General features: G+C 39.5%; 1 protein-coding gene across 2 annotated transcripts; it reads left to right on the top strand.

Moving 5' to 3' along the window:
- The first annotated feature begins 963 nt into the window (after positions 1 to 963).
- Positions 964 to 8028, top strand: LOC101267204 (integrin-linked protein kinase 1-like). Of its 2 annotated transcripts, XM_004251948.5 has the most exons (12): positions 964 to 1767; positions 3903 to 3977; positions 4056 to 4160; positions 4407 to 4492; positions 4808 to 4928; positions 5196 to 5275; positions 5396 to 5458; positions 5568 to 5686; positions 5890 to 5975; positions 6439 to 6560; positions 7320 to 7451; positions 7666 to 8028. In XM_004251948.5, exons 1-12 carry the CDS (start codon positions 1354 to 1356, stop codon positions 7670 to 7672), a joined length of 1410 nt encoding a protein of 469 aa, XP_004251996.2. In that variant the 5' UTR covers positions 964 to 1353; the 3' UTR covers positions 7673 to 8028. The 2 variants fall into 2 exon arrangements, with proteins under 2 accessions (XP_004251996.2, XP_010314002.2); XM_010315700.4 differs by lacking the exon at positions 7666 to 8028 and having other exon boundaries at positions 7320 to 7455.
- Positions 8029 to 19654: the final 11626 nt, after the last annotated feature.

The raw sequence follows: 19654 nt of genomic DNA, 5'->3' as shown, positions 1-19654 counted from the left end.
TTTAAAACACAAATGTTAATAGAGATATTTTTGAACCAAATATAAACAAAATACATTTTTGTTCATTTCAAATTGTTTAATGACTTTTTTTTTTACTCATTTTGTCTTTTTAAGGGCAAATTTGGTCATGATATGAAATAATGATATGATATCATTATATGAAATCATAAGATGAAGTTGAAGTTTTGTTTGAACATATAATATGAATTTTTTTTGTGTTGTATATTTTTTCAAAACTATTTAAATAGCCCAATTGTTTATTCAATCTTATCAAACAAAAAAATTTATAAAATCGGATAATAAATTATTACAAAGCTATTTGTTTTCCACTTGATTGATTGTTTTATCTAATTTTAATTGATTAAACTTTAACTCAATAAAAAAATTGAACACCAAACAAGGTTTAACACTTTTCTATTGGTGGTTTTGGATCAAATGTATATTTTTTGAGATGATTTCGTGAAGAATTGAAGATGTTGAATATTTAGGAGTTGTTTATATTATTCATGTGTTCTTGGTGTTTTTAAAGAAAAAGAAGCTCAAAAAGTATACATTTGATCCAAAAACACCAACAGAAAAGTGTTAAACCTTGTTTAGTGAGCACAGAGACAGGGTCAAGATTAGAAGTTTGGGGTTCTAAATAAACTTTTTTGGAGTTCACAAATTACTATATATTATATTTATATGTATATATATAAGCTAGTTCGTCCGAAACCCCCACCACCCCATCTAACTCGGCCTCGAGCTTTTCTTTAACAACAATAGCATAAAAAAACATTTTCTAAAAATTCGATAATATATTTGAGCGTCTTCCAGATAATAGTATTTGATATTTTTAGTAATGGTCAACTGCCAGATTTAATTGTTGTGGGGCAAACCACTACCCACTAGGTAGTAGGTAGTTGGTACTATCCACTTGCACTAACAAATAATAAAATAATAATGCATCTTTTAGTTAAAAGCATGTCGACATACAAAAAAAAATTCAAAGTTTAACGTCCATTCTGTCTCTCAATTCTCAATTGTCATTTCATTTTCAACTCTTGTAATGTCTTTCTACTCCTTTTATCAACAGTGAATTTATTGTAAACAACCCCTTTCATGTCTTTTTTTCATTTGTCTTTTTGTTTTTCTCTCAAATTGGCGGGTTGTGTTTTTTTTTAAAAAAAAAAGATTTGGGAGTTGTTCGTTTTTCAATCATATGTTAATTCCTGGATAAATTAGAAGTGGATTTCTAATTTGTATTCAAATACAGATTTATGCTACAGTAGAATTGAATTGGTCAAATGCTCAAATCACATAATAATTGTGTATAAGAAATAGATTTTTGTTTGCTGGAGAGAAGTTGTTGAAATGGAGAAGTTAAAGAAAGGAATATCGAGGCAATTCTCAACAGAGTTGTTTAGGAAGAGTGGAAAATTCAGTTTCAAGAGGCAGAGTTCATTGGATCCAAGGAGGAACAATTTGCGGTTTAGTTTTGGGAGGCAATCATCGCTTGATCCGCTTCGAAGGAGCCCTTCGATAGAAAATGCTGAGAGAACTGTGCCAGAGAATCTTGATTCGACGATGCAGCTGTTATTCATGGCGTGTAAAGGGGACGTGAAGGGAGTTCAGGACTTGTTGGATGAAGGTATTGATGTGAATAGCATTGATTTGGATGGAAGGACTGCTCTTCATATTGCTGCCTGTGAAGGTCACGTGGAAGTTGCCAAGCTATTGTTGAGTAGGAAGGCTAATATGAATGCTCGTGATCGGTGGGGTAGTACGGTATAAATCTTATTATTTTGATTCCTTTGATATTATTTTGAAAGAAACATCTTTTTCCTTTTGTTCTTTGGTAACTTGTTGTAGGATGTATTTAGTGAAACTGTTGTTTTGAATTTCATGCTGTAGTTTCGTGAACAGCCCAGGCAGGGCAGGTATGGAGTGGTTGATTGAGTTGTTTAATGTAGTTTTTAAGAAGGTAAATTTTCCTGAAGAATAAGGGTGACATCTAAAAATGCAACAATCATAGGGGTATCAAGGTGTTGAGATACAGTATGAAAGTTCGGGAGAGGGTGATGGAGATGTGGGTGAGGAGGGGCGTGTCTAGTTTCGAGAATAAGTTCAAATTTATGCCGAGACGCTCGACTATAGAAGCCATTCATTTTTTAAAAAGAGTGGTGGAGTAGCATAGGGAGATAAAAAAGAACTTACACATAAGGTCGAACAACCTTGAAAAGGTCTACGACAAAGTCCCAAGGAGGTTTCGTAGAGATTCTAGGGGGATACAAGTTTACTTTTGGCATACATTAGCATGATCAAGGAAACATATGAATGGAGCCAAGATATGGGTAAGACCGGTGGGAGGAGACTCACAAAACTACTAGTTATGATGGGGTTGAATCAGGGATTAATTCTTCGCTCATTTTTATTTGCCTTGGTGTTAGATGAATTGACCTTGCCAATCCAAGGTGAGCTGTCATGCTTATGTTATTTGCAGATGACATAGTTCTGACTGACGAGACTCGTAAAAGAGTTAGCAGTAAGTTGGACATGTGGACACAGACCTTGGATTCTAAAGGATTTAGGCTGGGCAGAACCAAAACAGAATACTTTTGGTGCAACTTGAGGCTAGTGCGAACGTAATGCTTGATACAAATACAGTCCCAAAGAGAGTTTCAAGTATCTTGGGTCTATTACACTAGGAGATGGATAGAATGACGATGATGCCACACACCGTATTGGTATTGGGTGGGTGAAATGGAGGATTGCATCAGGAGTCTTGTGTTATAAGAAGGTGCCTCCAAACTTAAAAGACAAACTCTACAGGGTAGTGGTTGGACCTACTATATTGTATGAGGTGGATTGTTGACCAGTCAAAACATCTCACTATTAGAAAATGAGTGAGGATGCTAAGATGGATATATGCTCATACTAGAAGTGATAGTATTAGAAATGGAGATCCACAGGACAAGAAGGAGTGGCCTTGGTGGAGGACAAGATTTGTAAAGAAAAATTGAGATGATTTGGGCTATGAAGAGGAGACGCACATATGCTCCAGTACGTAAGTGTGAGGGGTTGACTATGGATGGTTTCAGAAGAGCTTGATATAGGCCGAAGAAGTATTGGAACGAGGTGATCAGACATGATATGATGCAGTTTCAGCTTACCGTGGACATGTCGTTAAATAGGAGGTTGTGGAGGAGATGGATTAGGGTGGAAAACTAGTAGCTAGTAGAGCATTGTCTCGCTTATCTTTCCTTGCTAGTTGTTGTAGTATTACTCAAGGACTTCTTGTCCTTCGATGTCTGTTCCTACCTGATGTTTCTGCACTTCGATTATCATATTATTTTGTTGTAGTTACCTTTCTTTTTTCAGCATACCTTTGACATGCTCTCTATGATAATTTTCATGACTTCTTTACTGTTCGATGCTCTTCTTGGAGAAAATATTTACATCCTGCTTGCTATTCTTATGATGAACAAGATTCTGTACAAGCATTTCCTTCTCACGTACAATCAGATTTAGGTCCTTGAATGTGCAAAATGCTGTCATAAACTATGGACAAGAAGCAAACCAGCGCTGGGCCCACAAAATAGTGTCACGTAGGCCGAAAAGGGGTAGAAAATTAGTAATAAAATAAGTACAGGGGGTAATAGGACCTTAGTATAGTATCAGTGTGTCTCTGAGATGTCGGGCATAGGTTTGAGGGGGTACTTGTGCATTATCCCAATAAAGAAAAGAAAAAGAAATTGATGTTGTTTAAGTTAATTTTTGAATTAATGTAATTTCATCAAAAAAATTAATTGAAATATAATGATAGTTATAGATTAAGGTTCTAAACTGTGTATTTCAGCAGAAAATGTTTAAAGCTTTTTCCGTTATCTTCAAACTTTGACTATTATAAGAGGCTGTGACAGGCAGCAGCTGATGCCAAACATTATGGTAATGCTGAAGTTTACGAAATGTTGAAGGCCCGTGGAGCCAAAGTCCCGGTAAGTGGGTAGGAAGTTCTAATTAGCCTGAGGTTCCTTATGTTCTGAAACTCATAGATGTATCTGTTATGTGGGTAGAAAGTCGGAAAGACGCCAATGGCTGTAGCAAATCCACGAGAAGTTCCAGAATATGAACTAAACCCTCTGGAGCTTCAAATCCGCAAAAGTGATGGAATCTCAAAGGCAAGTGTTCTATGTTTTGTTAATCAGCACTGTGATGTTTCAATTATGGTTGAGTGATGAAAGCACAATCGGCCTTAAATTGAAATACTTACCTTCCGCTTTAACTATTGTATTTCTTTCTTAGCTTCCTGAATGAAGCCTGAGAAACCAGGCTCACTTTCATTTCATGTGATGCTTTTGGGTGCCTAAAATTTTTGAATGTATCCCAAGAATTTGTCTATAATTTTCCTTTTTAACTTTTGACAGGGTTCATATCAAGTTGCCAAATGGAATGGAACGAAAGTTTCCGTAAAAATACTTGACAAGGATAGCTATAAAGATCCTGAAAGCATGTATGTTTTAGCTGCTCTGCAACCCTCATTTCACATGTGATGCTTATTGGCTTTTGTATCTGAGGGGCCTCGTATCAAAATGTTCATTAGATTATGCGATCTACAAGCAAAGCCCCTTCTGACAATTTAATATGGACTTTGTTTGGGTCCTCTAACCTGCTTAAAGTCTGTTTGAATGTGGCCCTTCCTTGGTTTACTTAAGCAGATGATTAATAGTTTTTCCTTCTTAACAAGTATTGTTCGAAATATATGGGTCCATAAATTAGACTTTGGATTTAATATCTAACTTTGCGTTGTTTTTACGATTGCATGCAGAAATGCTTTCAAACATGAATTAACTTTGCTAGAAAAAGTGCGGCATCCAAATGTAGTTCAGTTTGTTGGAGCAGTTACACAAAATATACCAATGATGATAGTGTCAGAGTATCATCCAAGGGTAGGCTCTGTCATTCTTTCCACACTGCCTATCACACAACAATGTAGCTTGTTCACCTATTTTTTAATCAATTCAACTTATGTTAATATTCCTTATTATAATGGACACTAAACATTGGTTAAAACTTTAGCTAGCGTAGGCAATAGATTCAACTTCTTTGTTGTAAAGATCTTGATGCTTATGGATTTTTTGTATGTCGTTGGTCTCAATTCTTACCTTAGCATTGCAATTATGACATTTGGCATTAAGTTCTTTGCAATTTTTCAGGGTGATCTAGGTAGCTATCTTCAGAAAAAGGGACGTATATCTCCTTCTAAGGCGCTTAAATATGCTCTTGATGTTGCTAGGCAAGTCGTTCTTTGTCATAAAAGTGAAATGATCTGTGGCAATACCTCTACTCTTTGGTGACTTGTGATTGTTTCCGTGACTTCTTTTATCTGAACATATCTATGTTGGTTGATTTTCAGGGGTATGAACTACCTTCACGAGTGCAAACCAGACCCAATTATACATTGCAATCTAAATCCAAAGTAAGACAACTATATGCTTTAATACTCTAATGCTGTTAACTGATCATTTTGACGGTGCTCATTGGGATTTCCTATTGTTTTTAATATTCGGAATATGGTAAGGTGCCAGAAATATTTTGCTTGACGATGGAGATCACCTGAAAGTTGCTGGATTTGGTCTTATTAAATTGTCAAAAATTTCACCTGACAAAGCAAAGTTGGTGCAGCCGGAGGGTTTTGACCGTTCAAGTAAGTTTTTCAAACTTTGAGTATATGAACACTAGATCATAATATTTCCTATGCTGAAAGAAATCATTCTCGTATGGTAGTAATTTTTGATAGATCAGAAACTTCTGGTGATGAGTTGGAGTACATTGTATGCTTATTGCATGAAAGAATTCACCTTTACGTGTTTATGTTTATTACTTTACTCATTTGATTTTCACTTGCAGGTCCCTATGTAGCACCTGAGATTTATAAAGATGAAATATTTGACCGGAATGCGGACATATATTCATTTGGCATTTTACTCTATGAGGTATGATTTCTTTTTGTCTGATACTTCAATTAATGCTGTAGCTTAATTCAAAAATAGTGTAGATCGACTTCTTGATTTCCCATTTAGGTGCAATACTTTTCTTGAAACCTGTAAATGTGTATTCCTCTGCATTGAGGACATGCTGGACACCATCAAAAAGTGTTAGATAAGAAAAACAAAAAACAAATAGAAAAAGAAATACTTACGGAGATAATAAATCTACAAAATGATGTATCTGCTGTAAAACCTACTTCTTTTCACCAAAAGTAGAAAGATACTATACAATTCCATTTAAATTTCAGGGCAATACTTTTTTATGATACTTGGATGATCTTATCTTTTTAATATGCAATTATGTCCTCTATTTATCCTGTTATCGGCCTATGAGCATTCCAGAAGCTCGAATGGTTTATGGCTCTTCTCTTTCAGCTCTTCACAATTTATTTTACTTTGTTGGTCTCAGATGCTGGAGGGAACACCACCTTTTAATACCAAGTCTCCAGAAGAGACTGCCAGGTTGATGTGCTTAGAAGGCCAGAGACCAGTATTCAAATCGAAATCCAAATATCCTCCTGAGCTTAGAGAGTAAGTCCAGCCATTATCATGTTTGTCATCGTTCCTTGCGGGTATAATCACATCTTGTGCAGTTCATATGCGCTTATATATTAGCTACATATTTTGTCAGTTTAGCATGATGTTCTATTCTTTAATGCCAGCCATTGAAGTGCATCGTGAATTCTTTTTGAAAGGCCTCAGAGATGATTTCTATTCTGCTGCTTTGGTTTTCTTTCTTAATAATACATGTATGTTTTCAATTTCTTCAGCTATAGGTTTTTTCTTGGCTTGTGATTTAGTATAAACTCTAGCCATGTGAAACTCAACTTGCATGTTGTTAAGCTCATGTAATTTCCTACAATTTCTAGTACCCTTTTTGTCGGATCCTTCTAGACCTTGAGTATTTAATGCTCATCTTTTGATGTCCATCTTTAAAGGCAGCCTGGTGTATAAGAATCCAGCATTACCAGGGTCCAGGGAAGGGCCGGCCCCAAGCTACCTAAATGCAAGCATTAGTGGCTGCTTCCACGGCTTGAGTCCATGATCTACAGGCCACACCGAGACTTTTTTGTGTGCATGACCTCATTTATGCTCAACTTATGATTGCCGTAATAAGCTTTTCATAAATGACATTCGGTAATTGGAGTATACTCCAGATGAGTGTACCACCTCCAGGCCCCTCAGACAGGACTAGATGACTCTCCCAGTGCACCATTACCTTATTAGCTTGCATTCAATATCAATACTTGTGTTCCCTCTTGACTTCTGCTCAATGTATTGTATTTCTAGGTTGATTGAAGAATGTTGGGATCCAGAAGCTTTTGTCCGGCCAACATTTTCTGAGGTCATTGTGCGGATGAATAAAATATTTGCTAACTCCTTCAGACAAGGATGGTTGAAAGATACTTTTAAACTTCCTTGGTAATGATTCTACTGCACTATTCATCGTCTATTCTAGAAATTCAACATTTGTTTAATTATTATGAAGAAAAAGTGCCTTCTCCTTAGCTCAATATCAACTACATTTGATGGGCCAGTAAACATATTTTACAAGATCGATTTTCCATTGCAAGATGAATTTATAAGTTTATCAAGTTTGGTCTATGTCTGCTAATGCAACAGATTCTTGGTGCAGGTTGTAAGTGTACATGAAGGTGTCAAGAAGATGGACAATAATTGGGGTCAATGGAGTTTATCAGCGGAAGATTCATGTGGAGCTTTCAATTGATGATAAACCTAATAGGCAAACTTGTAGTCACAAGATTCCTTGAAAGCTTTATATTGTCGTTAAACCTAATAAAAGGCAGATTTGCAGGGTGTATGAGATGGGATTACAATTAAATGTTGGCTTCATAGTAAGTTTGAACTTATATGTCATGTGAAGTTTGTTTATATTATATCTAAAGTTTTTGAACCAAATGTATTTCGTCATACAAGGGGGAAAACAAAAGGGTTATATAATAAAGGACTGGATATCATATACATTACTTTATTATAATAGTGCTTATTGTAAGTGAATTTTTATTTCGTTAAAACTTAAATGTGGATCCCACAAAATTGCCACATGGCAGACACCATCTCCAAAAATCTTCTTTCTTCTGCTGCATTTTTCAATTGGTTTATTCTTCTCTCCGTCACTTTCTTCTTCAATCTCATTTGAACCAAATTTACCAAAAAAAATAATTCGGAACACAAAAATCTCTTCAAATTTCAAATAATATTTTAAGATGAGTATATTTTCCACCTTTATCCATTCTATTTTCACCATTTAGGAGTCGTTTGGTAGGATGTATTAATTAAAATAGTTCTTGGATTAAAATTTAATTCATCCAATATAATGTTTGGTAGCAGTTTCAACTCAAACCCACCTAACACATGAATAACTTAATACACCTTACGTGGTCTTATCTAATACCAAGGATACCTAGGGATTACTAATACCATGTTAAATAAGCCTTGGATAAGGCAACAAAATGACTAAACTTCCCCCCTCAATTTTTTTGTACTCTTCAGAATTGTAAATAAACACAGGATAAACCATGTGAATTGTTTTCCTGCCTTCTTCTCTTGATACCATGTGTTAGTTCCATTGGTTTTGCATTTAATTTTAAATTCGACATGCCAAAATGGTGGTACCCAAATAGGCTGGACGGGAACTTAACCAAGGAAGGGCTCGAATGCGTGCAATGCGTTATGTGAACAAAGTGTCACGAAGTATTTCTAGTGGAAAAATTAAGAAGGAAGCTGCTCGAATTCTTGCCAGTTATTCAAAGAAAAAGTTGTGACCGTTGAAATTTTTTTAATAGTTTCTTATCAATCTTTTACCAATTGTTATGCGTATTTTTTAGGTTAATTTGAGAGTAATTTTTTTTTGTTGGCTGGTCTGCTCTTTGGGACATTGTAGAGATTTCTACTTGGTACTATAAATATTTACTTACTAAAAAATTATGTTTCTTCATTTTTGCCCAATGATCACAACGTTTTAAATTATTCTCAGGTAATTTTGTCTTGTGTTTAGTTATTAACATAAACTATATGCTTGTTAAATGTGTTGTTTTATTATTTGACATATGAAGGTGTTGTAGATCTGGATTCAATCTTTTGCATTTTGTCTAGCCTTCTACATTGTTCATAGCACTAATCTTGTATGACTTTAATTCCAAATCCTCTATAACAATTCATTTCTCGAAATAGTTATATTTGAGAAAATAGGATAATGTGATGAGTAATATTGACCAATGAAATGCATTGTACCTCACCAATGGAATGAATATGAAAATATGTCATAAAGCTATATGTAAAATAAAAAATCACAATATTTTTAAGGGTATAATTGGAAATAAGCTTCATGTAGAATCTTAAGCCATATACAAGATTAGGTTGGAAATAATAAACCAAACACTTGATAAAAAATAATTCCAACATTACTAATATCTGTATTGTAAATCCCTGCGTTGCTTATCTCTGCATTACTAATTCCTGCATTATCACTCTTTCTACCAAACAACCCCTTAATGTTAACATCAGAACAAAAAATAAATACATTAAAAAATTTAGTCTTAAAAAGGCTAAATAATATTCTTCGCATAGATTCTTTCACAAAAAAGAATAGTTATTCAAAACTTGACAACAGTTGGCTTGTGGAGATCTCTTAAGAGGAGGAATGAACCGGTCCCGAACCATCGAGAGCGGCGAGAGAGGGTCACTGCGTGCCAGAGCGATGTCGCCCAGTCGATGCGCACACACTATGTTTGATGCGTGCAGGCTTTGGACATGTTGTAAACAAAATTAGTAAATGTCCATTATACCCCTCTTATGCATATAAAAGGCACCGTAACCTGTATGAAAAATACACCAACATAAGGAAGATAAAAGTTTCATATTTTATCTCTCTACTACATTCTTCTCTTGTTAATTGTTATTAGTTTAATTTTAGTACTTAGTCTTTATTTCATAACCCGTTATCAGCACGAGACTCTGTCATCTCAAAGTTTGAAGACTAAATTTGAAGGCTAAGGTATTATTGTTTTTTCTTCTTTATCATGGCTAATCATGCTAAACTTGAGTTGTTTGACCTTCATAGTTCAGGCAAGAACTACCTTTCATGGGTACTGGATGCTGAAATCCATTTGGATGCTATGGGTCTTGGAGACACCATTAAAATTGAAAATATTTATACGTGTGCTATAACATTGTAATTGCTTCTTTGTATTACAATAGTGAGATAGTTGCGTGATCCTACAAGTACACGGTGGTTGTGTACTGATTTTGCACTTGCTCTTATTTTTGTTGAGTACAGGGCACCTTTATGTGACTATTGTCAGACCTCACTAAGGAGATCGATAATTGCTTCGAGTTCAAGGGTAAGACACATTGTTTGGGCTGCCATGGAATTCTCTTTAGTCTATGTCCAACATTTTCTGACATAGTCCTTGCTTTAATCAATTGATAGTTCGTCAGTAATCTCTTGTTAGATATGGATATCGTTATAGTTTTGGTACATTGACTTTCAGATTCTAGGTTTATCTTCCGCATTGTTAGCTACTTTTTAATTCTTTATTTAGTAGTGGAACCTTGCCTTTAGTTATTTAACTTTATTATGTAACTTAAATACCTTAAGTTTAGATTTCTTACTTTAGTTAGTTGTTAGTAGTGGTTCACCCACCAAGTTGTAGTATGGGTGCCAATCACGACGGTGCGTGTCGTGAAAAAGTTGGCATCAGAGAGGCTGTGGAGGTAGGAAATGGTAATAGAGGTAGAGGTAACGCGCAACCATGCAGGGAGGTAGCTCGTGTTGATGATAGAGATCAATGTTACACCTTTTGGGGAAAGAATGAGGCAAACCCGTCTGATGCAGTGACCACACGTACTATTCTTATATGCGATCGAACAATTATTGTATTATTTGATCCGAGTTCCACATATTCTTATGTGTCTGTGAGATTAGACTCTAATTTTGAGATATTGTTTAATATCCTTGATGATCATAGACATGTTTCTACCCCGGTTGGCCAGTCAGTCATAGTCACCCATGTGTATCGTGCTTGCTCTATTTTGTTTATGGGATTTCAGACTTGGGCTGATTTAGTTAATTTTGATATGACTGACTTCAACATAACATTGGGCATGTCTTGGTTTTCTCCCTACTATGATGTTCTTAAATGTAATACTAAGTATGTGACTCTAGATATTTCGAAAAGGGACAAATTAGAGTGAGAAGGGGTGTACAAGCCTAACCAAGTTAAGATTATATCCTCCATTCGGGCTAGTAAAAAAGTAGAGCAAGGTTGTTTAGATTATTTGGCTCATGTTAGGGATGTTGAGATGGAAGCAACATCCGTTGGGTCTATTCCGGTGGTGTCCGAATTCAGTAAAGTGTTTCCAAATGATTTTCCCGGTATGCCTCCGATAGAGACATAGATTTTTGTATTGACTTAGAGTTTGGTACTGATATACCGTGGTTTCACGGTATTATTAATACTTTTTCCTTAAGTTTAGTGTGTCCAAAAGACTTTTTGTGCTAATTTTTATATAAGTTTCTTTTTATTTTGCTCTGTCCAAAGCTGAATGCAGAGATTTTGAGCGAAGAAATGCAGAAGAGACCACCTACGGAGCTTATGACGGTCCGTCGTACTTGTGACGGTCCGTAGGTGGCAGTGTAGTGCAGCTGCTGAAGGAAGATGGGGAAGTCGGACCAAGTGTGGGGTTACGAAGCTTCTGCCGGTCCGTCGTGTCTATGACGGTCCGTCCTGCAGGTTCGCCATGAAGTTCAGAGAAGTAATCCTAGTACCCATATTCCGAGAGTTGAAGTGTTTTGGAACGGAGGCCCTCGACGGACCGTTGTGCCTATGACGGTCCGTCATACTTGCCTTCGAGGGTAATGAAGAAGAGCAGCAGAAGAAATTGCATAAGTATGGGACGAGGGAGTCCATGATGGTCCGTCGTGACCATGACGATCCGTCGCGAGGTCCGTCGACCCAGCCGCATTTTAGCATATTTCCAGCAAATAGAGTCCTTGTGTAATTAGGTTTTTATTTTTTATAAATAGTTCGAAAAACCTCGTTTTTGAGGTTAGACTCTGGATTGTTAGACATCATATTATTAGACTTTGTGTATTATTGTGAGATTCTTGATAATCACTAGACTTTTTGTGAGATTATTGATTACTTTGAGATTCTTGTAAGTAATTATTGGTGATTAATCAAGCAAACTTTCGGATTTTACTCTTTCTCATTGAAGTAAGTACATGAATTCTTATTTAATATATTTGAATATTGTGATTATGACTATGAGTAACTAAACTCCATAACTAGGATTGTGGGAACCATAGGCAAATAATGAGATAAAACCTAACTAAAATAACAATTCTAGAATGGTGTCTTGCATGTATGAATAATTCTTTCGCTTAGAAGTACTTTTAACGGATGGACAACGTTAGAACTCGCCTTAATGCTACTTGCCGGACCAAGGAGGTAGATAATAGGAAAAGAATTATTAACATAGATTTAGTATATACTATCTAATAGGCTAGTATTGATTGGTACGAGGTAATAACTTAGTCAAATATCGAATATGATGCTTAATATGAGGTAAAGATAAGGATTAGAAAGCAACACACGTAGCCGGACCAAGGTGCGGAGTGAGATTTTCTAGATGCCGGACCAAAGATTTAGAAATACAGAACTTATCACTTTGTATGCAAGATACTAGGAAAGAATTGTTATAGTTAGAATTATCAAGTTATGAACCTGTGGGGAACACGTAAACCCTAGTTACTTTGATTAATTGATTAAAATCCAACATTCAAAGTTGTTAAGTGTCTCTTTCAATTGTGTTAGTTATTTTCATTCATTTAGAATTAGAAACCCCCTTTTATTATTTTTACTTTCCAGGAATTCATTGACCAAACAATAGTAATAACAGGTTGAAGTTAAGTCTAGACTATTTTCCTCGTGGGAACGATCCCAACCTCACTAGTTGGGTTATTTATTTGACACGACCGATTTACTTCTTATTTGAGAAGTAAGTTTGAGCGTATCTAATTTTGGCGCCGCTGCCGGGGAAAGTAGATTTTAGATTAACTTGAACTTATTACTATAGTTTACTTGATATTTTCTTGATTTTACTTTGCTTTATTGTTTTTGATCTTTTTTCAGATCTATCCTCCTTGTATGCCAAATACATGGAGAGGAAGAGAACCCTTGTTTCCCTACGTTCACGAATTAGAGTGTACACTGCGCAATATGAATCGAATCTTAGGAACAAATGATGTTGGTCCGAACCAGAACATCCCAGCTCCGGTTGATGTTCATGGTCAGATGTTACCCGATGCTCCGGGTGAACACCAGCAGAGGGGACAAAATCCTGTTCCACGGCCCCAAGCATACTACAGAGGTTATGATAACATAGCAGACTCGGATGGGCCACTTTTCTTGCCTCCTCTACCCACAGGACACACCTTTGTGGTAACTAGTAGCCTGATGCAAATGCTCACTGCTAGAGGTTTGTTTTCAGGGCTACCTTCTGAGGATCCACATGCCCATATAACTAAGTTAAGCGCAGTGTGTAAAATTTGTGTAGGGAGGCCTGATTTGGATTTAGATGTAATAGGTCTCAGAGTGTTTCCTCTCTCACTAACGGGAGAGACTGCTATGTGGTTCACTGAGCTCCCATACAACTCAATCTTCACTTGGAACCAACTAAGGGATGTCTTCTTAGCACGCTACTATCCTGTCTCCAAGAAACTAAACCACAAAGACAGAGTGAATAACTTTGTGGCACTAGCAGGAGAGTCCGATAGATTCACCTCATTCTTGAGAAGTGTTCCAAATCACCATATAGATGATGAGTCACTGAAGGAATACTTCTATCGGGGACAGGATGATAATAATAAAGCGGTGTTGGACACTATAGAAGGTGGATCTTATGGGGAGTGTCCTTATGCTGAGATCGCTGAAAAATTAGAGAAAATCTCCTGGAATAACAAAGCTTGGAGTACTAGGAAGTCTGATACAGAGAGAAACACCTTTGCAGTGTAGTCCACTCACAACCCAGCCACAGATAAGATTCGTGAAGAAATGGCTCAGATGAGAACCGAGCTTGGGTTGGTACTAAAACATGTCACTGGGGTGCAGAAAATATAAATGCAGTCAACTACTTGGATAAACCACCACCTCCTAATGATGAATGCTATTACTGCGGAAGACACTTATGCAGTAAATGAGCAAACGAGGGATTTCCGACCAAGCGCCCAAGGCTCAAATCAGGATAACTAGCGCCAAGGTCAAGGGAACCAAGGTCGGACTATGGTAACTATAACCGTGAGGGTCATTATGTCCTAGATGGAAACTACAACCGCGACAACAACTTTAACAGGGGTAACTATGCTAATAGAAACGACAAGAATGGGCCCTATGTCCCTCCTCAAAATCGTGAAGTTACTCCTAGGAATGGTGGAGATAGTATGGCACGAGTTGAGGATATGTTGCACAAAATGATGAGGAGGTTCCATGCTAGTGATGAGAACATTAAAGATTTAAGGTGTGATTTAGCTAGTATTGGGCAAAAAGTTGATACACATGCAATATAGATTAAACAAATCGAGTTGCAAATGGCCTAATTATCTACGACAGTGAACACACGGCAACCGGGCACTCTTCCTAGCAACACTGTCCAAAATCCAAAGAATGATGCGCATTGTATGACAATCACTACTCGGGGTGGTAAGCAAACCATTGACTCACTATGTCGTCTACTGAGGAAAATGTGAGAAAGGATAATGACAATGTGGTAAAGGGTAGTGGTGAAGTACAGGAAAGGACTGGAAAAGATGCAGAAGTACCTATGAAGGTAATTCCCATGCCTAGGCCACCACCACCTTTCCCTCAGAGATTAGTGAAAAAGACCTAGGATGGTAAATACCAACGTTTCATAACAATGTTGAAGCAGTTTTCTATCAATGTCCCTTAGGTAGAAGCACTAGAAAAAATGCCCGATTATGCCAAATTTATGAAAGATCTGGTCACCAAGAAAAGATCGGTCACTTTTGAGGATGATGATAGACTGCAGCATTGTAGTGCTATTGCTACAAGATCTCTCGTACAAAAGAAAGAAGATCCGGATGCGTTCGCTATTCCTTGTACAGTTGGGTCATTACATTTTTCGAAAGCATTATGTGATCTGGGGGCAAACATAAATCTCACGCCCCTCTTGATCTACAAGAACTTGGGTTTGGGTGACCCAAAACCCACTACGATGCGGCTACTGATGGCTAATCGGACAGTGAAACGGCCCATAGGGATGGATACTCCATGATGTGCTAGTAAAAGTGGAGTCATTCATCTTTCCGGCTGATTTTGTTATTCATGATTGTGAGTTTGATTTTGAAGTGCCTATTATTCTGGGAAGGCCATTCCTTGCTACAGGTAGAGCATTAGTTGATATGAAGAAGGGATAGATGACATTTCGGTTGAATAATGAAGAAGCGAACTTCAACATTTGTATGACCATGAGGCAGAGTGGTGAGCTCCAATCGGTATCTGCCATATCCCACAAAGAAAAATAGAAGAAAGAGAATGAACAAAAAAGTGCAAAACAAGAGCTTATGATTGGGGATTTAGTGCTTTTAGTCAGTTCTAGGTCACCTTGTCTTCCGGGCAAGCTCAAGTCCAAATAGACTGGCCCTTACTTGATTACCCAAGTATTTCCTCATGGAACATTTGAGTTAAAAGCCAAGGAGGAAGTGCGGTTTGAGGTTAATAGAGAACGAATAAAACTCTATTTTGGGCATAAAGCATCGGGGAATAAAGTAATAGAGAAAAACCATCTTGATGAAAGTTGAGTAATCAAGTGTCCCCAGTCGTGCCGCGACATTAAATTAGGAGCTTGTCGGGAGACAACCCAATACTTATAGTCTTTTTAGTAATGGTAGTATTTTTCTACTAATGGGTTTTTAAATTTGCAGGCACATCACCAGGAAATTCTGTAGAAGATTACTCTGCAGCACTCACTGACGAACACATCGACGGACGACGGACCGTCGTATGCATCCGTCGTACCAGGTATGTGTTATTTTCAATCTAGGGCACACACGACATAACCAACGACGGGTCATCACAGCTGCGACGGACCATCGTCGGGGAATCGTCGCGTGATTAATAAGGCATACTTGACCCGACCCAGTTGGAGTTTGTTATAAACTTTCACCATTTAAACTCCCCAACCCCTCATTTCACCCCCATTCCTTCATTATTCCCCCTATTTCTCTCTCTTTTCAACTTCCACATTCTCTCCCTCGATCATTGCTCCCCCCACAATTCTCCAAAGCCCTAAAAGTGTTAATCTACCAGTCGGAGCTACTGCTGTGGGTGTCTGCCTGACCACCGAGTACTTGTCCATTTGTTTTTCTCCAATTCTAAGGTATGTGTCGGTAATTTCTACTCATTTATCTTGCATTTTTGTTTATTAATTAGTATTAGCTTAGTTGTTCGTCATATGTTTGTTTATAAGATTTTGTCTAACCTAGGTTAAAAAATGTTTGAAATTGTCGTGTTTACAACCCTAGACATAGGTGCTTTTGCATTGCTAGTTTCCTAGGTAGTTGGGTTAGACAAATGTAGGTCCAAAACACTACAAGTTTGATTTGGGTTCATCGGGGATGCATGGGGTACCACCAGTTCTTTCACTGATATACAGAACAAGACCCCGATGACGGACCGTCGTACCCACGATGGACCGTTGTAGGGTCCGTTCTAAAAGCCCTAGCGCCCTGTTCCAACGGACACATGTGACGGACCGTCGTATTTACGACGGTCTGTCCTGCACAACCGTCTTGGTAGTTACAGACCCCGTTTCTCAGGGTCTCTCTCTATTTTTCCAAGTGTCCTTCACCGGACACATGTGACGGACCGTCATACCTACGACGGTCCGTCCTGCATGACCGTTATGAATGTCAGAGACCCCTCTCCTAATGGTCTCTCATTCTTTTTCTAATTATCCTTCAACGGACTCATGTGACGGACCGTCATACCCACGACGGTCCATCCTGCATGACCGTCATGACGGTCAGAGACCCCTCTCCTAAGGGTCTCCATATTTTTTTAAGTGTCCTACGATGGGCACCTATGACAGACCGTCGTACCATTGACGGTCCGTCCTGCACATACCGTGATACTAGTCAAAGACTCTCCTTCAGGGTTCTCCATATATACGTAGTTTAAGTAAAACACGACGGACCCCATGATGGTCTGTTATAGTCACGCCGAGCCGTCACCAAGCCCATCGTGTGTCAGTGTTACCATATTAATGACATACTATTTTAATTGTTTTTGTGTTTTTGCTTGTTTTGTTTGCCCCTTCTCATACTAATATTGATCCTTTACAAGTACTATCGATGATGGCACCCAAGCAAGACCGAATCTACGCACGCGGGCGATCAAAGTCTGTCGCCCCGTCTGCCTGCATGGTCATTGGCTCTGATGATGAGCGTGACCCTGAGTATGTGCCCCCAGGCACTTCCACCCTTTCCCGTGCTGCACGTGCTCCCAGAGCTACACCCAAAAAGGTGGCATCCGGCGTAGTCACTACCTCCTTGTCTGATGAGGAGCGCACACTGACCGGCACACCCTCTGGGTCAGCCACAAATGAAGAAAGAGTGTCTAGCTCCTTAGGAGTATCATGGTACGAGGAACCCTCCAACTCTGCTGAGGTTCCCGCACCCGCCATCGCTGCAGCGTCGGCCTCGTCTGATGAGGCTAACAGTTCAGAATCTACATCAGGCTCACCAGCTAAGGTCCTCACCCCAGCCACTGACCAGCCCAACCGATGTTGTGTCGACAGGCAATTTCAAGTCTACTCCGACACCAAGTTCCTGACTAATAAAGGAGTGATGACTCGAACACTCACCTTGGAGTGGCGGGTCCTTACAGGGAGCCTCCCGACGATGCCTGAGATCCACAATCTCTTCACCAGGCATCAGTTTGAGTGGACAACACGTCCGTTGGGACGTTACAGTGAAGAAATGGTCCGAGAGTTCTACGCATCCTACGTAGCGACTCTCTGATCGCAGATAGATAGGTGGGCTACCCCGCTAAACAGGCCCCACATGAGTAGGTCCGAGTACGGGGCTTACAGGTTGACATTTCCCTGCCTACCATCCATCGGTTACTATACGGCGAGGGTGTTGATGTTACTCGGACACCCCTCACTGCCGAGTTTGACTATCGCTGGCAGATAGTTAAAGATGGCCAGTTCCTGCGCGAGCCATCACTGAGAGAGACCACCAAGAGGTGGATGTCCCTGCACCTATCAGCTGATGGAGAGTGTGCCGATTGGGTGACTGAGCCAAAGGGGGCCATCAAGAAGGCCAACCTCACTTTCACGGTGAAGTTCTTGTGGATGCTTGTCCGTCACTGCCTTTCCCCCACAGCTTCTGAAAGTATCGTTACATGGGATCGAACAGTGTTGATGGCGGTGATGATAGCCGGGTTCTAGGTGGACTTCGCGTGGCTTCTACAGGCAGTCATGCACGAGAGGGCATTCAAGGTCACTACTACTTACCCTTTCCCGTGCATGATCTTTGCTCTCTGCAAGTCCGCAGGTGTGCCTATATGGCACGTAGATAACCTCAAGACCCATCAAGGCACTGTTGACATCGGCCTCATCAGAGACGAGGCCAATGAGTTGGCTCTACGCAGAGAGCCCCGTCCAGAGCTGCCCCCACTTGCTGATGATCTTGCTGATACGGTAGCTCAGGCCCGCATGGCTACACAGGCGGCGTCCACTAACACTACCCCAGTTGAGTCTATCCCGGCTAGTAGCACTGCCCCAAGCTCCTCTCGCACAACCCCTCTACCGGCACTGGTCACGCTTTCTAGGGTCCAAAAATTAGACGCGCAAATGGCTACAGTTCTGCATCATATCCAGTCGTGGATGCAGAAGTCTATTACTGAGTCAGAAGAGCGCCTAGAGCAGAAAATGGTACAGTATACAGAGTGGAAGATCGTTGAGGTAAACCATCACTTGGATGCCTTTGAGTTGAGGGTGCTAGCCCGAACAGCCCCTCCGGTGGATGTGTCGACTCTTCAGGCTGCAGTCGACAGTCTTCGTGCAGATATCAACACGATCTTAGAGGCTAGGGTGCCGGAGTCTGAGGCCCCTTCTGTTTAGCTTGCTGAGGACACAGTGCTAGCGACCCTATTCGCCACCTCAGAGATTCCATCACCTCCCCCTCGAGAGCATGCCAAGAGGTGTAGGGGTCGAGCAGAGGATGAGGCGCGAGCACGAAAGAAGGAGCACCGAGATATGGAGGCTGCGAGGCGAGCCTCACTTGTTGACGAGGAGGCGCACCAGATGAGAGCATCAGAGTTGGCGGCTGGGGCGTCTAGCTCCTGAACTGTGGAGATAGTAGGAGGCACTACTGATAGTGCGTTTGTTGGTGAGGACACTACTGAGGGTTTCCAGATTGCAGAGGACGTGGGTTCCGGGGAATTGAACCCACCATCTTGCTGATTGACGGCGCTTTGCGCCACAAGTTTGCTTCACCTACCACTCTAGTATTTAAATTTTTTTGCATTGGGGACAATTGCATGTTTGTTTTTGTTGGGGGTGGGGTAAATGGAAAGTGA

The sequence above is a fragment of the Solanum lycopersicum genome, chromosome 12 (assembly GCF_036512215.1).
Source record: "Solanum lycopersicum chromosome 12, SLM_r2.1".
Classification (NCBI taxonomy): domain Eukaryota; kingdom Viridiplantae; phylum Streptophyta; class Magnoliopsida; order Solanales; family Solanaceae; genus Solanum; species Solanum lycopersicum.
This window is presented reverse-complemented; position numbering and strand designations above follow the sequence as displayed.